Genomic DNA, 18,414 nt, shown 5'->3' with positions numbered 1-18,414 from the left:
AAAGGGTCGGGCTCTCCACAGGCTCTCTGCAGCAGATTTTAAGCAATGAAATCTCCGCTGTTGAAATCCGACGCAGACCCTATTAACGCACCCAAAAGGGGATAACAAGCTGATCGGTGGGGATCTGACCACTGGCACCCCCCACTAATTCCAAACTGCACCATGGACATCCAGTGCATGATTTTTCTCATGGAAGCCCTGAAGGCAAGAATTTCGGACTGGAGGGGCACATGACAGGGGGATATTGCGCTGGGTAGTAAAGGGTTAATGGCGGGTTAAGTTATGTAGTGAGGAGTAAGGGGGTAGGAGGAGTCATGAGGTTATTTAAGGGCAGGGAGGAAGGGGGTGGGGATGGCAGTCAGTCGGCACGCGGCCAAGGAGGAAGATTCCCGCCCTCCCGCCCTGTTGTGTGTTTTGTTTTGCAGAAGCGGGGCAGGAGATGGATCTGGAGGCATTACTGGATTTGATAGACTTTGGATGGTACAAAGCCAGGTGGTAAAGTCTCTGCGGCCATGGGCCCCAGGGAGGGATTTGGGGCTCTGAAGTTGGTGCTCCTGGGCTAAGTGTGATGCAGCTAGGAGTAAAGTAGGAGGCCCTATACTTACTGTTTGGTGGAGATTAAAGGTGGATGGTGCCTCTGGGTTCTTCTCCTGCTATGTAAATATTGTTCCTGAAAGGAGTTGTTTGTTGATATTAATGTATGATGTTCATACAAAGTTGTGGTTTTAGTTGTTCTGTTAATAAAGTTGGTCTGCTGTGGCTTTTGCCCCAAAACACTGTGTCTGTCATTAATGGGACAAGGTTTTGGGGGGTGAGGTTGTTAGGACCAAGCAGCTATAATCTCCCCTAGTCAAGACATCTGCTCTCCATAGAGAACAAAGACTTCCTGAATACTAGTGTTAGAAGTCCACCCTTTGTCAGCAGTGTCCATAGGATTGTTAGGATGCGGTAGCCCTTCTAGGTGTCCCTCCTAGCGGTCTAGGGGAGGTGTGTGTGGCCATTAGGTTCCGCACCTCCCTGCAAAAACTCTAGGTATTCCTGCATTGGCAGGGTACCGACCGTTAAGGGTTCTGTGGGGCAGATACCTTGGCTATTGCCAAGGGGGATATCGGGAGCACTTGTGGCCCCTTAGTTGCTTCAGCGAAAAGGGACATTGAACCTGGAACCTTGCAGGTACCTTTTGGTCCAGAGGTGAAGGGTAAGGTTTGATGGGGGGGCCTCTCTCCTGTCAGAGAAGGGCTTGATAGACCACATCCTTTGTGCACATTTTTTTTTTTTAAGTGTAACACGTTTTGCACTTTTTCTTGCACTTTGGGTGATTTGAGAGCACGTTCCTCTGCTCTTCAAAAAGAAAAAGATGTAGAAAAGAAATGACATTTACAATACAGTAGTTTATTGGGATCTAGCACCCAACAGTTACTATTCATTTGAAGAGGTTTGCCAAAAAAAATATGATAGGGGGTAACTTGCATTCATGGGAAAACCCCTTTAACAAAGAGTAATAATCTACGTGAGACACTGTTGTCTTCAATGTTTATCTTACAGAAGAAATAAAAGTATAAAAGTGAAATGTATGTAAATATGTAAATTATTTTTGTCCCCAGTTATTTGACTATTATAATACAATAAGACTCAGAATATCTTGTGGATACCTACTCATCTTAGAAGAAAACAATTAAACATAAGTTCAAACTTTAAAAATACTATAAATAGTTAGTATACTGTAAACTGAATTCACCTGCCCAAAAGCTGCATAACTTTGTGCATACAGTACTGATCCTGAGTTACAGTCAGTATTATACTTCAGAGCTGGATTCACAGTTCTGTAGGCTTCAAAGTGTCTGTGCTCTCCCGGCATTCCTCAATGGAACTGTATGATCTCTGATGGAACAGCTAAGCCAGTGTTTCCCAACCAGAGTGCCTCCAGCTGTTGCAAAACTACAACTCCCATCATGCCCAGACAGCCGTTGGCTGTCCGGGCATGGTGGGAGTTGTAGTTTTGCAACAGCTGGAGATACCCTGGTTGGGAAACACTGAGCTAAGTTGCTAGGGATGTATTTGTTCACAAGCTTATATGAATACAGTTCTGGACTTTAAAGGGGTACTCCCGTGGAAAACTTTTTTTTTTTAAACCAACTGGTGACAGAAAGTTAAACAAATTTGTAAATTACTTCTATTAAAAAATCTAAATCCTTCCAGAACTTTTTAGGGGCTATATACTACAGAGGAAATGTTTATCTTTTTGGATTTCTCTGATGTCACGAGTCAACGGGGCTCTGTGCTGACCTCTGCTGTCCATTTTTGGAACTGTCCGGAGCAGGAGAAAATCCCCATAGCAAACATATGCTGCTCTGGACAGTTCCTAAAATGGACAGCAGAGGTCAGCAGAGAGCACTGTGGTCGTGACATCAGAGAAATCCAAAAAGAAAATCATTTCCTCTGTAGTATACAGCCCATAAAATGTATTGGAAGGATTAAGATTTTTTAATAGAAGTAATTTACAAATCTGTTTAACTTTCTGGCACCAGTTGATTTAAAAAAAAAAAGTTTTCCACGGGAGTACCCCTTTAATTCACTTTAATGCAAACTGTAAAATATTTGAATGTATATTTTAATGCTAAATGGCTTTTTTATGTATTATTATTGATGGTATTACAGTACTCTTGGATGTGCAATGCATGGGCTCTGTCTGATATTGCAGCTCAGTCTAGAAAAAGGGATTGTGCTAAAATACTACACATAGGGGGAGATTTATCAAAACCTGTCCAGAGGAAAAGTTGCTGAGTTGCCCATAGCAACCAATCAGATCTCTTCTTTCATTTTTAAAAAGGCCTCTGAAACATTAAAGAAGCGATCTGATTGGTTGCTATGGGCAACTCAGCAACTTTTCCTCTTGACAGGTTTTGATAAATTTCCCACATAGTGCCACATGTTTGTTCAGCTGACAGTTATCTCTCCCAACTTCCCCATACAGATGAACTTTTGGTATGGTCAAACAGTTAATGGGTTGTCTATGGGAAGGGGAGGGGTAAGCTGCAGCCAAAGATAAGGTGAAAAAAATCCAACACAACCGACCCTTCTCTCCACTGACATCATCATTGGTCGGTGGAGAGATGGGGGCCCCCTATACACCTTAGACAGTCGGACAAACAAAGCAGTGGTGGATTTTACCAACTTTAGTCTATCATGTATGAACAGCTATAGATTGTACATTCCAGAGATATGTCAGGAACCACAGTCTCACTACATGGAAATAAATAATAAACACACATTAAAAAGATCAGCAAAAAATTACATTACAAATTTTGGAAAATGGTCTTTTCTCCATCTACAGTTTTGGTAAAAAAATGTCTTTAAATTTGGTCCCTTGTTTGTTTACCTGAAATGTATATGACACAAATACATTAAACCACAATAGCTGAGTTGACTAAGTCTTGTATACCTACGATATTGCCCTGATTTCTCCAGTGTGTTGAGTGGCAGCCATGTACTGTCATATACCAAAGCTGTCACCTAGTCCAAGCGTAAAGACTTCATTCATAGTAGTACAATACTGGTAGGTAGTAAAAGTCCAGATATCTGCTAACATAATAAATGACAATTCCCTGAATTCTCCATTCACTGCCCATGGCAGCACAACAGTCTTGGCACAATCACTGTATGGCACTCTGTAACATGTTGTATCTATAAGCTCAGGGTGACAGTGGAAAGTTGAATTTCATTGGGAATAACCACCCTCCTTTTCCTGACATGGAAGAAGTGTCCTTCAAGAAACCAGAAGTCAACGCAGAAGAGTCCAAACAGCACAAATAAAACCATCGCTAAAATCCATTCACATATGGCAGATGCAGACTTCATCTGCTTGGTATAGAATACAATCACTGTTAGTAAGATTGGTTAAGGAAAAGTAAGTCAAATTACATACTGTATTATAAAGTATTGCACGCAGTATATACACACTCAAGTCTGCCTTATATATCTATTTATCTATCCATCTACAGCAAACAAAAAGGGTGAGCAGCACATCCAGAGAAAACCAGTAAATAGGAAGTGCAGGCAGCTAAGCAAGGCCCAGGTCAGGAGCCAACGTAGATCCACACAAAAAAAAAGAATATCCTGCAGCACTAATGAGTAGCTTTATTCCATCCAACAAAAATAATGCAACGTTTCAGCTGCCAAACACAGCTTGAAAAAGGCTGATGGGCAGCTGAAACGTTGCATTATTTTTGTTGGATGGAATAAAGCTACTAATTTCTTCACTTCGAGGATACTCTTTTTTGTGTGGATCTATCTATCTAGGCAAAAGTATTGTGAAACATTTTACCTTTGGTAGCATCACATTATAGATCCACAGGCATTAGTACAGAGCTCCCCTGGCTGCTCACCCCCTTCCTGCGATTCTACATGCCTGCTGAGGTGTTGTGCTCTTCGCACAACGCGCCGGTTAGCCGCCTAATTTTTGCGCACATTGAAGCCTTATTATACCGTCCACACTAGGAGCGCACCTCTTTGTTTTTGTCATTTCCATAGTTCATCAGACTAACAGAGAGAAGCATGATTCCTGACTCCATTGAACACGTTTCCACTGCTTCAGAGTCTAGCGTGCTTTACCTTCCACCAGATGCTTGACATTGTGCTTGGTGATGAAAGGCTTGCATGTAGCTACTGGCCATGTAGCTTTGCCATGTAGCTTCCAGCAGGCCAGAATTTTTGAGGTTACAAAGCACTCAGTGACCCTGCTCTGTAACCTTATGTGGTTTCCACTTCATGGCCTTGTTCCTGTGGTTCCCAAAATGTGAGCTCTTTAGAACGATCCTTTCTTTCACAAATATAAGACTTGTTTCACAGAGTCGTAATGCGGCTGCCTTTTGGCGTTTGTATTACCACCCTATCTCAGGTAAAAGTTATCCTCATGTTTTGTATATCAGTCTCAGTAGTAGTAAATGCATACTGCTGTTACATACAAAAGTACATCGAGTAGAACAAATCTTGTTATTTGGTCCAGAAGAAAACCATGCAAAACCCTTCCAGGTAATTGTAGCTAGTTTTTTTTCCCATAAAAAAAAAATCTTACTGAATCCACTATGGGTTGTAAATTCACTGGATCAAATGAACTTCATGATATCCTCTTCTTACTTATACATACCTCTTAAAGGGCTAATCTGCTGGAAAACATTTTCTTTTTAATCAACTGGTGCCAGAAAGTTATACAGATTTGTAAATTACTTCTATTAAAAAATCTTAATCCTTCCAGTACTTATCAGTTGCTGTACACTACAGAGGAAGTCATTTCCTTTTTGAATTTCCTTTCTTTCTGACCACAGTTCTCTCCGCTGACACCTCTGTCCATGTCAGGAACTGTCCAGAGCAGGATAGGTGTGCTATGGGAATTTGTTTCTGCTCTGGGCAATTCCTGACATGGATAGAGGTGTCAACAGAGAACACTGTGGTCAGGCAGAAAGAAAATTCTAAAAGAAAATAACTTCCTGTGGAGCATACAGCAGCTGATAAGTACTGGAAGGATTGAGATTTTTGAATAGAAGTAATTTACAAATCTGGAAAACTTTCTGGCCCTCATTGATTTAAAAATAACATTTTTCCAGCAGAGTACCCCTTCAATACCATTAGATAGTAGATATTTTCTAGCCCTTTTTCAAATTTTGTAAATCTCTATTGGTGACTTCTGGGCACTGAAAAGGATCAAACTATAAAGCAGAAAAAACTAATGTTTCTACTGCTTAGAGCAGTGTTTCACAACCAGTGTGCCTCCAGCTTTGCAAACCTACAACTCCAAGCATGCCCGGGCAGCCTTCGGACAAGCTTGGAGTTGTAGTTTTGCAACAGCTGGAGGCACAATGGTTGGGAAACACTGGCTTAGAGCATTGCTGTCTGAAGAGCCACAGATTGGAAACCACTTGCACAGAGCATCTCCACATTGACAGAAAAGGTGCCCCTTCTCTTTACAGGTCAGTATGTGCATTCTATGGTCCACAGCCTTGTTAAGGATACTAATAATAATCAATGCTGTTGCACAAAGTGTGAGAATAAACCGCAGTGGTCCTATCCAGCAGCCGCCATGTCTTGGCTGTACTCTGTAGGTCAGGTATGTTTGTATCCAGAAGTAAACAACACCAATGATAAATGCCAGGAAAGCTCCAACAAGATGCGTCTCCAGCTGATTGGATTGCTGCAGAAAAACAAACATTATTATCAATTACATATGACCAACTTTTTGTACGTGCTGATACAGCATCATGTCCAGCTACAATGGGGCTTGTGCTTTCAAAACCATCATTTAAGCTAAGAAACAATGAAACACTAAGCGTGAAACCGCTGTCACTCCCTTTATCCCCTTAACCCCTTAAGGACTCAGGGTTTTTCCGTTTTTGCACTTTCGTTTTTTCCTCCTTACCTTTTAAAAATCATAACCCTTTCAATTTTCCACCTAAAAATCCATATTATGGCTTATTTTTTGCGTCGCCAATTCTACTTTGCAGTGACATTAGTCATTTTACCCAAAAATGCACGGCGAAACGGAAAAAAAAATCATTGTGCGACAAAATCGAAAAAAAAACGCCATTTTGTAACTTTTGGGGGCTTTCGTTTCTACGCAGTGCATATTTCGGTAAAAATTACACCTTATCATTATTCTGTAGGTCCATACGGTTAAAATGATACCCTACTTATATAGGTTTGATTTTGTCGCACTTCTGGAAAAAATCATAACTACATGCAGGAAAATTTATACGTTTAAAAATGTCATCTTCTGACCCCTATAACTTTTTTATTTTTCCATGTATGGGGTGGTGAGAGGACTCATTTTTTGCGCCGTAATCTGAAGTTTTTATCGGTATGATTTTTGTTTTGATCGGACTTTTTGATCACTTTTTATTCATTTTTTAATGATATAAAAAGTGACCAAAATACGCTTTTTTGGACTTTGGAATTTTTTTGCGCGTACGCCATTGACCGTACGGCTTAATTAATGATATATTTTTATAGTTCGGACATTTACGCACGCGGCGATACCACATATGTTTATTTTTCATTTTTTTTACACTGTTTTATTTTTTTTATGGGAAAAGGGGGGTGATTCAAACTTTTATTAGGGAAGGGGTTAAATGACCTTTATTAACACTTTTTTTTAACATTTTTTTTGCAGTGTTATAGGTCCCATAGGGACCTATAACACTGCACACACTGATCTCTAATGCTGATCACTGGCGTGCATTAACACGCCTGTGATCAGCATTATCGGCGCTTGACTGCTCCTGCCTGGATCTCAGGCACGGAGCAGTCATTCGTCGATCGGACACCGGGGAGGCAGGTAAGAGCCCTCCCGGTGTCCGATCAGCTGTTCGGGACACCGCGATTTCACCGCGGCGGTCCCGAACAGCCCGACTGAGCAGCCGGGTCACTTTCACTTTCACTTTAGAAGCGGCGGTCAGCTTTGACCGCCGCTTCTAAAGGGTTAATACCGCACATCGCCGCGATCGGCGATGTGTGGTATTAGCCGCGGGTCCCGGCCGTTGATTAGCGCCGGGACCCACGCGATATGATGCGGGATCGCGGCGCGATCCCGCTTCATATCGCGGGAGCCGGCGCAGGACGTAAATATACGTCCTGCGTCGTTAAGGGGTTAAGGACGAGGTTTTTTTTTCATTTTTGCACTTTCATTTTTTCCTCCTTACCTTTAAAAAATCATAACCCTTTCAATTTTGCAACAAAAAAATCCATATGATGGCTTATTTTTTGCGCCACTAATTCTACTTTGTAATGACATCAGTCATTTTACCCAAAATCTACGGTGAAATGGAAAGGAAAATCTGTGTGCGACAAAATTGAAGAAAAAACACAATTTTGTAAATTTTGGGGGCTCCCGTTAGTAAATTTTTTCGGTAAAAATGACACCTTCTCTTTATTCTGTAGGTCCGTACGATTAAAATGATACCCTACTTATATAGGTTTGATTTTGTTGTACTTCTGGAAAAAATCCTAACTACATGCAGTCAAATTTATACGTTTAAAATTGTCATCTTCTGACCCTTATAACTCTTACTTTTTACTTATTTTTCTGCGGTATGAGGGCTCATTTTTAGCGTTGTGATCTGAAGTTTTTAGCTGTACTATTTTTGTATTGATTGGACTTTTTGACCAAAAATACGCTATTTTGGACTTAATATTTTTTTCCGCATACGCCACTGACCATGCAGTTTAATTAACTATGTATTTTTGTAATTCAGACATTTCCGCACGCGGTGATACCACATATGTTTATTTTTATTTACACAGTTTTTTTTTATGGGAAAAGGGGGGTGATTCAAACTTTTATTAGGGAAGGGGTTAGACAATCTTTATTAACTTTTTTTTGCAATGTTATAGCTCCTATATATATATATATATATATATATATATATACATAGATATATACATATATATATATACATATATATATATATATATATATATACACACATATATATATATATATGTATATATATACCGTATTTATCGGCGTATAACACGCACTTTTTAGGCAAAAATTTTTAGCCTAAAGTCTATGTGCGTGTTATACGCCGATACCGCCCCAGGAAAAGCAGGGGTCTAGAGCCCTGCTGCCGGCCCTTCTCACCCCCTGGCTATCGGCGCCGCTGCCCGTTCTGTCCCCCTGACTATCGGTACCAGCGCCGATAGCCAGGGGGAGAGAAGGGGCAGCGGCACCCATTGCCGAAGCCGCTGCCCCGTTGCCTCCCCCCATCCCCGGTGGCATAATTACCTGGGTCGGGTCCGCGCTGCTGCAGGCCTCCGGCGTGCGTCCCCTTCATCGTTGCTATGCGCGGCGCATGACGTCAGTGCGCCGCGCCGTGCATAGCAACGACGCAGGGGACACACGCCGGAGGCCTGCAGCAGCGTGGACCCGACCCAGGTAATTATGCCACCGGGGATGGGGGGAGGCAACGGGGCAGCGGCGCCGGCAATGGGTGCCGCTGCCCCTTCTCTCCCCCTGGCTGTCGGCGCCGCTTCTCTCCCCCTGGCTATCGGCGCCGGCAATGGGGCGCCGGTACCGATAGTCAGGGGGAGAGAAGGGGCGGCAGCAGGGCTCTAGACCCCAGGAAAGGCAGGGGGAGAGAAGCGGGCAGCGACAGCCTCTCTCCCCCTGCCTTTCCTGGGGATGTATCGGGGTATACACGCGCACACACGCACCCTCATTTTACCATGGATATTTGGGTAAAAAACTTTTTTTACCCAAATATCCTTGGTAAAATGAGGGTGCGTGTTATAGGCCGGTGCGTGGTATACCCCGATAAATACGGTATATATATATATATAAGTCCAGATAGGAAGCGGCGCTCAGGAGTACAAGAAATAGTGACTTTATTGACCCATTAGGCATGTGCGACGTTTGAACCTCACCATGAGGTCTTTCTGCCTGGCTTGAGAAAGACCTCATGGTGAGGTTGAAACGTCGCACATGCCTAATGGGTGAATAAAGTCACTATTTCTTTATATATTTATATATATATATATAAAACACAGCACACACTGATCTTTTATATTGATCATTGTTATCCCATAGGATAACATTGATCAATGATTCTGCCGCTTGTCTGCTCATGCCTGGAAGGTAGGGACCCTCCTTGTGTCCTGCAGCTGTTCAGGATGCCACGATTTCGCTGCGGCCGTCCCAAACAGCCCACTAAGCTAGCCGGGAGTAGTTTACTTTCACTTTAGACACGGCAATCAACTTTGAACGCCGCGTCTAAAGGGTTAATAGCACCAGGCACCGCCACCAATACTTATCAGCTGCTGTATGCTCCACAGGAAATTCTTTTTTTTTTTTTTTTATTCTGTCTGACCAAAGTGCTCTCTGCTGACACCTCTGTCTGTCTCAGGAACTGTCAAGAGCAGGAGCAAATCACCATAGAAAACCTATCCTGCCTCTGACAGTTCCTGAGACAAACAGAGGTGTTAGCAGAGAACACTGTGGTCAGACAGAAGAAAAATTCAAAAAGAAAAGAACTTCCTCTGTATTTAACAACAGCTGATAAGAACTGGAAGCGTTAAGATTTTTAAATAGAAGTAATTCACAAATCTGTTTAACTTTCTGCACCAGTTGATTTAAAAAAAAAAATATTTCACTGGAGTATCCCTTTAAGAGGTTTAAGGGAATCTGTCAGCTGCAATTTAAATTCCAAACTGCTGACACTGTTAGATTGCTGTTAGGGCAAGAAGAAACATGGTAACTTTTATATATCTGATTGTATGTTCTGGTGCCAAGTGTCAAGAAAGGGGGTTCCCAAGCCCTGAATTTCTAGGTTTGGACCGCCTCCTCAACTTTCAGCTCAACTTCCAGCTGTTTTTAACCCCTTAAGGACCGGGGGTTTTTCCGTTTTTGCATTTTCGTTTTTTGCTCCTTGCCTTTAAAAAATCATAACTCTTTCAATTTTGCACCTAAAAATCCATATGATTGCTTATTTTTTGCGCCACCAATTCTAATTTGTAATGACGTCAGTCATTTTGCCCAAAAATCGACGGTGAAACGGAAAAAAAAATCATTGTGCTTCCGGGGGCTTCCGTTTCTACATAGTACATTTTTCGGTAAAAATGACACCTTATCTTTATTCTGTAGGTCCATACGATTAAAATGATACCCTACTTATATAGATTTGATTTTTTCGGACTTCTGGAAAAAATCATAACTACATGCAGGAAAATTAATACGTTTAAAATTGTCATCTTCTGACCCCTATAACTTTTTTATTTTTGCGTGTATGGGGCGGTATGAGGGCTCATTTTTTGCGCCATGATCTGAAGTTTTTAACGGTACAATTTTTGCATTGATAGGACTTATTGATCGCTTTTTATTCATTTTTAAATGATATAAAAAGTGACCAAAAATGCACTATTTTGGACTTTGGAATTTTTTTGCGTGCACGCCATTGACCGAGCGGTTTAATTAATAAATATATTTATAAAATTCGGACATTTCCGCACGCGGTGATACCATATATGTTCATTTTTCTTTTTATTTACACTGTGTTTTTTTTTTTTATTGGAAAAGGGGGGTGATTCAAACTTTTAATAGGGGAGGAGTTAAATGATCTTTATTCACTTTTTTTTTCATTTTTTTTTTTGCAGTGTTATAGGTCCCATAGAGGTGGGTCCCGGCTTCACTATGACGCCGGGCCCGCCGTGATATGACGCGGGGTTACTGTGTAACCCCGCGTTATATCAGGATAGCAGGTCCAAGGGCGTACCTGTACGCCCTTGGTCCTTAAGGGGTTAATCTTGTTTCTGTGTTGTGCATACAAATTGTGCTCAGGTGCAAGATTTGGAAACAGGGCTTAACTTCCAGCAGACTGTCATTCAAACAGGGATAGGAGGGGGAGCAATGAAGTGTTTCAGCCCTAAGCCCGCCTCTTTGACACTCGGCACCTTGAAATAAAAAAATGTTAACTATGTTTTTCTATGTTATAGAGGTACAGACAGATAAATGAAAGGTGCACAACTTCTATGCAACTGCCGACTTTGCAAGGTTGATTAGGAACATCCATACAGAGATACTTGTGGACTAGACAATGTTTTTAGTTGGCGAATTCTTATCATCTATGCATCTATACCATATGGGTACCGTATAGGTGAATTCTGATCATCTGTGCATCTATACCATATGGGTACCATATAGGTGAATTCTGATCATCTGTGCATCTATACCATATGGGTATCATATAGGTGAATTCTGATCATCTGTGCATCTATACCATATGGGCACCGTATAGGTGAATTCTGATCATCTGTACATCTATACCATATGGGCACCGTATAGGTGAATTCTGATCATCCGTGCATCTATACCATATGGGCACCGTATAGGTGAATTCTGATCATCTGTGCATCTATACCATATGGGCACCGTATAGGTGAATTTTGATCATCTGTGCATCTATACCATATGGGCACCGTATAGGTGAATTCTTATCATCTATGCATCTATACCATATGGGTACCGTATAGGTGAATTCTGATCATCTGTGCATCTATACCATATGGGTACCATATAGGTGAATTTTGATCATCTATGCATCTATACCATATGGGCACCGTATAGGTGAATTCTTATCATCTATGCATCTATACCATATGGGTACCGTATAGGTGAATTCTGATCATCTGTGCATCTATACCATATGGGTACCATATAGGTGAATTCTGATCATCTGTGCATCTATACCATATGGGCACCGTATAGGTGAATTCTGATCATCTGTGCATCTATACCATATGGGCACCGTATAGGTGAATTCTGATCATCTGTGCATCTATACCATATGGGTACCATATAGGTGAATTCTCATCATCTATGCATCTATACCATATGGGTAACTAGGAGCTCATCCTCCAAGGGAGCCACTTCTAATGTTCATTAGATTGCATAGTACTAAGAGAATGACTCCCATCCATGGCTCATAATTAAGTGGAGGGTTAGTGCAACGAGGGATTTTATGGAGAGGCAGAAAGTAGGTCTTTGTGACTCCCACCCCTCAGGAAATACTGGGGCTCTTACACATTCTGCACATATGCATTGTGTTGACTAACTTTGCATCTGCCCATATCAACATCACAAGTACATGGGAGCCGTGTTTTTTAAAAGCCTGTACCACAACAGAAAACACAACAGGAGTAGTGTATATTACATATTGTTGTAAGACTCACCTGAAAATTACCGACTAGTGAAGTCCCTAAAGCACAAAGAAATCCCATAGCCAGGCCCACAGAATTGACATGAGAATGGCAGCCATAATCTCTGATTTGTTGAAAGCGTATAACAATGATCCAGATCACTGACAAAAAGGAATATCAACAGAATTAGCATTGTCCTATGTAATATGGCATTGCAACATCTTAAAGGGGTACTCCGGTGAAAAACTTTTTTATTTTTTTTTAATTAACTGGTACCAGAAAGTTAAACAGATTTGTAAATTACTTCTATATATCTTATTCCTCCCAGTACTTATCAGCTGCTGTATGCTCCAGAGGAAGTTCTTTTCTTTTTTAATTTATTTTCTGTCTGACCACAGTGCTCTCTGCTGACACCTCTGTCAATGTCAGGAACTGTCTAGAGCAGGAGAAAATCCCCATAACAAGCCTCTTCTGCTCCGGACAGTTCCTGATATGGACAGAGGTGTCAGCAGAGAGCACAGTGGTAGCATACAGCAGCTGATTACATTACTGTAAGAATTTTTTGATAGAAGTAATTTACAAATCGGTTTAACTTTCTAGCACCAGTTGATTTAAAAAAAAAAAAGTTTTCCCCCAGAGTACCCTTTTAATTATACCATCGGATAACATTGGTTTTACCTTCATTTTGCACCTACCTCAAAAATGCAACTAAGAAGCACTGAAAGAGGACATAGCCTCTGTGTTTTAGCTGTCCAAAAACACTTTTTATGGGATTCTCTACAGAATCTGGAGCTTGTGGTTAACGCTTTTCTGACCAACTTTAAAGTGGATTAGAGCAAGTTGGCGCAAACTTATACAAAGTGGCACCGCACAGATGTGCACGTGAAAAACAAGCCATATACATTAAATAGCCATGCAATAGATACTAAATCTAGTTGGATGAGAACACAAAACCCTAATGTGGCATTAGTGTTTTCTAATTCCCGGACGGGGCTACCAGAGTGACATGTTATGGGCACATTACATACTGCTGGACAAGATTCTAGCTTGGTTATGTCAACTATATTTTTGCAAATGCTTTAGACTGTATCGTATTATCAGAGTGAAAACCCTGTCAGATGAATACAGCAAATCTCAGAAAACACATATAAGGACTTTTAATATAAGGACACAACTTTGTGTGATCAAAATGTTATGACTTAGTTCATTCTAGGGTAATATTTAAATGCTACATAGGCGAAGATCTATAGTCATTGCTCGCATCACCAACACAATCCTGGAGGTGGGCATGATGGTGGATAGCTAGGAAAATGATCCGTTTTTACTATCGGGAGGCCCAAAATCAGGGAACTGGACAGTCGCTTCACAAATTATGGAATTACATATACAGCAATGTCTGACAGCATAAAAGGTGACATAATGCCCAAACTGAACAACAAATGTTCCCAAAATATTAGATGCAGAGTTATTCAGTGACCTGGATAGATATGGAGATGGATGGATAGATATGAAGTAGCTATGAGGATTTTTTTAAATATTGCCCAACACTAAAGCTGTATCGGTGTGACAGACCCAATAGTATGTGATCCCGCTGGCACACGGATACATTTATACAAATAAATCATGTGAGATACCAAAGTAAACTAATGATACTAAAATATTATTCTGCATTTTAAATGGCTTTTCAATAGTCATTATGGCACATGATTTATTTGTAAAAACGGATTTCAAAACCAGGGAGAGGTTGTGGGTATTACAGACAGATATGATTATGTTACTAGCACTAGACATGCGAGATCTACCGTGACTCCTACCTTCTTTCAATCAGCATGCTAGGAAACAAATCGTCCCAAACTATGTTTAGAAGGTTAAAGAAATACATAAAATAATTCATTTCAAATATATCAATGGTAAATGTATCTGTAACTACATTACTTTGAAAAGTGATAACTTGCAGCACATCTTTCTAACGCACATTGGCTTTTAATGATAAATTTAAAGGGTGCCTGACACTTAAAGGAGTACTTCCGTGGAAACCTTTTTTTACTGGTGCCAGAAAGTTAAACAGATTTGTAAATTACTTCTATTAAAAAAGTAATTGTATACTAAAGAGAAATCCCAAAAAGAAATGCATTTCCTCTGATGTCATGACCACAGTGCTCTCTGCTGACATCTGCTGTCCATTTTAGGAACTGTCCAGAGCTGGAGAAAATCCCCATAGCAAACATATGCTGCTCTGGACAGTTCCTAAAATGGACAGCAGAGGTCAGCAGAGAGCACTGTGGTCATGACATCAGAGGAAATGCATTTCTTTTTTGGATTTCTCTTTAGTATACAGCCCCTAAAAAGTACTGGAAGGATAAAGATTTTTTAATAGAAGTGATTTACAAATCTGTTTAACTTTCTGGCACCAGTTGATTTAAAAAAAAAAAAAAGTTTTCCACGGGAGTACCCCTTTAACAATTCCCTTTACAATGAAGCATCTTATAGGTGCTTATAAACAGTGGGTGCAATTTTACTCCCTATAAAGTCTTCATAAAGACTGTGATTCCTTACACATTGTTTAAAGGGGTACTCTGCCCCTGGCATCTTATCCCCTATCCAAAGGATAGGGGATAAGATGTTAGATCGCCGCGGTCCTGCTCCTGGGGACCCCGGGGATCGCCGCTGCGGCATCCCGCCATCATTACTGCACAGAGCGAGTTCGCTCTGTGCGTAATGACGGGCGATACAGGGGCCGGAGCAGCGTGACGTCATGACTCCGCCCCTCATGACATCACGGCAAGTCCCCTTAATGCAAGTCTATGGCAGGGGGCGTGACGACCGCCACGCCCCCTGCTATAGACTTTTATTGATGGGGCGGGCCGTGACGTCACGAGGGGCGGAGCCGAGACGTAAAGATGCTCCGGCCCCTGTATTGCCCGTCATTACGTGCAGAGCGATCTCGCTCTGCGCAGTAATGATAGCGAGGTGCTGCAGCAGCGATCCCCGGGGTCCCCAGCAGCGGGACCGCGGCGATCTAACATCTTATCCCCTATCCTTTGGATAGGGGATAAGATGTCTAGGGGCGGAGTACCCCTTTAAGACCCTTCATTGTTGCTATTTATGAGCTACAATTGTGACCTCTAGTTTAGTTTGAAAAGGCCATCTTATAGAGATCCTAATCTGAAAGTCATTACAAGTTTTCTTTAGAAGATCTTATACAACAATTATTTGAAGGTGTTTCATTGCTTTCTAAACTTCGTGAACTCTGCAAACTGCAGGTCTGTTCCTCTAGGGCAGTGGTCTCCAACCTGCGGACCTCCAGATATTGCAAAACTACAACTCTCAGCATGCCCGGACAGCCAACGGCTGTCCGGGCATGCTGGGAGTTGTAGTTTTGCAACATCTGGAGGTCTGCAGGTTGGAGACCATTGCTCTAGGGGAACCTGTCGCCATAAAAACTCAGCCCAATCTACGGACATAATGTTATAGATCAGGAGGAGCTGTGCCGGTTAATATATATATATATAGTTTTGTGGGAAAAGATTCGGTATAACAAAAAAAAATATTCATTTAAACCTTTACCTATCCTGGGTTTAGGGATCCAATGGGCAGTCCTACTCAGTGATTGACAGCCTTCCGTGTATATGTGTACAGAAATAACCTTCAATCACTGATGCTTTAAAGGGGTACTCCGGTGGAAAACTTTTTTTTTTTTTTTTTAAATGAACTGGTGCCAGAAAGTTAAACAGATTTGTAAATTACTTCTATTTAAAAATCCTAATCCTTTCAGTACTTTTTAGCAGCTGTTTACTACAGAGGAAAATCTTTATTTTTTTAATTTCTTCTTTGTGTTGTGTGTGTTATCATGAACTGTCCAGAGCAGGAGAAAACCCCCATAGCAAACCTATGCTGCTCTGGACAGTTCCTGACATGGACAGAGATACCAGCAGAGAGCACTGTGGACAACACAAAAAATTAATTAAAAAAATGAAGAATTTTCTCTGTAGCATACAGCTGCTAAAAAGTACTAAAAGGATTAAAGGGTACCTCTCATCAAATAAACTTTTGATATATTTTAGATTAATGAATGTTGAATAACTTTCCAATAGCATGTTAATGAAAAATATGCTTCTTTCTATTGTATCTTTCCCGATCAGTCCTGTCAGCAAGCATTTCTGACTCATGCTGGAGTCCTAAACACTCAGAGCTGCCAGCCTGCTTTGTTCACAGCCAAACAGGCTGTGCACAAGGCAGGCTGGCAGCTCTGAGTGTTCTCCTTTGTGAACAAAGCAGACTGGCAGCTCGTAGTGTTTAGGACTCCAGCATGAGTCTGAAATGCTTGCTGCCAGGACTGGTAGGGAGACCCCTAGTGGTCATTTCTTCAAAGTGGAAAATTAAATAGAAAGAAGCATATTTTTTAATAACATGCAATTGTGAAGTTATTCTGCATACATTAATCTATAATATATCAAAAGTTTTTTTGATGAGAGGTACCCTTTAAGATTTTTTAATAGAAGTAATTTTCAAATCTGTTTAACTTTCTTGCACCAGTTCATTTAAAGAAAAAAAGTTTTCCACTGGAGTACCCTTTTAACTCTTTCTTTTTACTCCCAGCAGCAAGCAATGAAAACTTTTACAGTAAGAAAAAAATTACATAAATTATGCAAATGAACATGTAATCAACAGCTAATAGCATGACATCCTATGTAATAAAGGGTCTCTATAATCATGTGACTTCCTTCTTTCTTGCTGCTCCCGCAGTAGATAAGTATTGCTCTCATTTGTGTGCTATATAGATTGTGATATAACATTATTTTCTTGTCAATTATCACTATAATCCTTATTTTCATTATTAAAAACTTTGCCCAGCCTGTCCTTCTTTCATTTTAGGGATTTTTTCTTGGTACCCAGCTTTTCCTGGCTCCTTTTTTTATAGTCCTTTTTTAATAGTTCACACACACATCATTATTTTTTCCCCAGTTTATCCCATTCGCTGTTCCCCTCCTCCCTGTTGCTGGGCAGATTATTCTATATTGATCTTCTCCTCACACTACTCTTTTCCTTACCTCTGAGTCCTGTCACACTTTTCAGAAGCCATCGTAGCACTGAAGCTGGTATTACAGCTTCGCGCTCTTTCTTCCCTCACACACCGCTTGGTCAGTCAGCCGGTCTCCCACGTCTCTGCAGCATCACGTCTCCTGCCTGACTAACTCGCATAGTCAGAGGTCGCATAGCGCCCCCTTGTGAAGATGTTCATATCTATACCTGTCTACAGTATCCTTACACTTCATATTGGCCTCAGCCTGTCTGTATATGCTTTATCCTAATCTTCATTGTATGTGTTATACGTCTATTATTTAATGTATTTCCCTATGAGTTATCTATTAATTAATTATTACCCTATTATAACCTTATTATTATTTCATTAATAACTATTCTAAAAAACATTATTTACATTAATTCATGATATAATATATTAATTCATTCATTAATAATTCAAGTATTAATACTATTATGAATTCATTATGAATTCATTATTAATTTAAATATATATATTTTATTTATCTATATGCAAAGATATTTTTTCCTATATACTATTTACATATATTTATTACAGCATGTCTACTGAGGACAACATGCAAGTTCCTGATGCACCTGTCTTTGCGGTGGATGAAGATGCACTTTCTAGTGGATTCTTCTGTGGCTAAATCCGTTCCCTCTGCAGTCCGCACAGCCGCGGGCTCTATG

The 18,414-nt window shown here is 40.8% G+C and overlaps 1 protein-coding gene across 5 annotated transcripts in view; it reads right to left on the bottom strand.

Annotated features, from left to right (window-relative positions):
• Window positions 1-2,532: 2,532 nt before the first annotated feature.
• TMEM150B (transmembrane protein 150B) overlaps window positions 2,533-18,414 on the bottom strand; it is a 69,002-nt gene continuing 53,120 nt past the window's right edge. For all 5 annotated transcript variants that reach the window (XM_056542300.1, XM_056542298.1, XM_056542299.1 and 2 more), the window contains 3 exons: window positions 12,715-12,842; window positions 6,010-6,187; window positions 2,533-3,881 (listed from right to left, as the gene is read on the bottom strand). In XM_056542300.1, coding sequence (XP_056398275.1) covers window positions 3,685-3,881; window positions 6,010-6,187; window positions 12,715-12,842 — 503 coding nt within the window. In that variant the 3' untranslated portion in view covers window positions 2,533-3,684. The remainder of the gene's footprint in view (window positions 3,882-6,009; window positions 6,188-12,714; window positions 12,843-18,414) is intronic.

This window comes from Hyla sarda, chromosome 10 (assembly GCF_029499605.1).
Source record: "Hyla sarda isolate aHylSar1 chromosome 10, aHylSar1.hap1, whole genome shotgun sequence".
Lineage (NCBI taxonomy): Eukaryota > Metazoa > Chordata > Amphibia > Anura > Hylidae > Hyla > Hyla sarda.
This window is presented reverse-complemented; position numbering and strand designations above follow the sequence as displayed.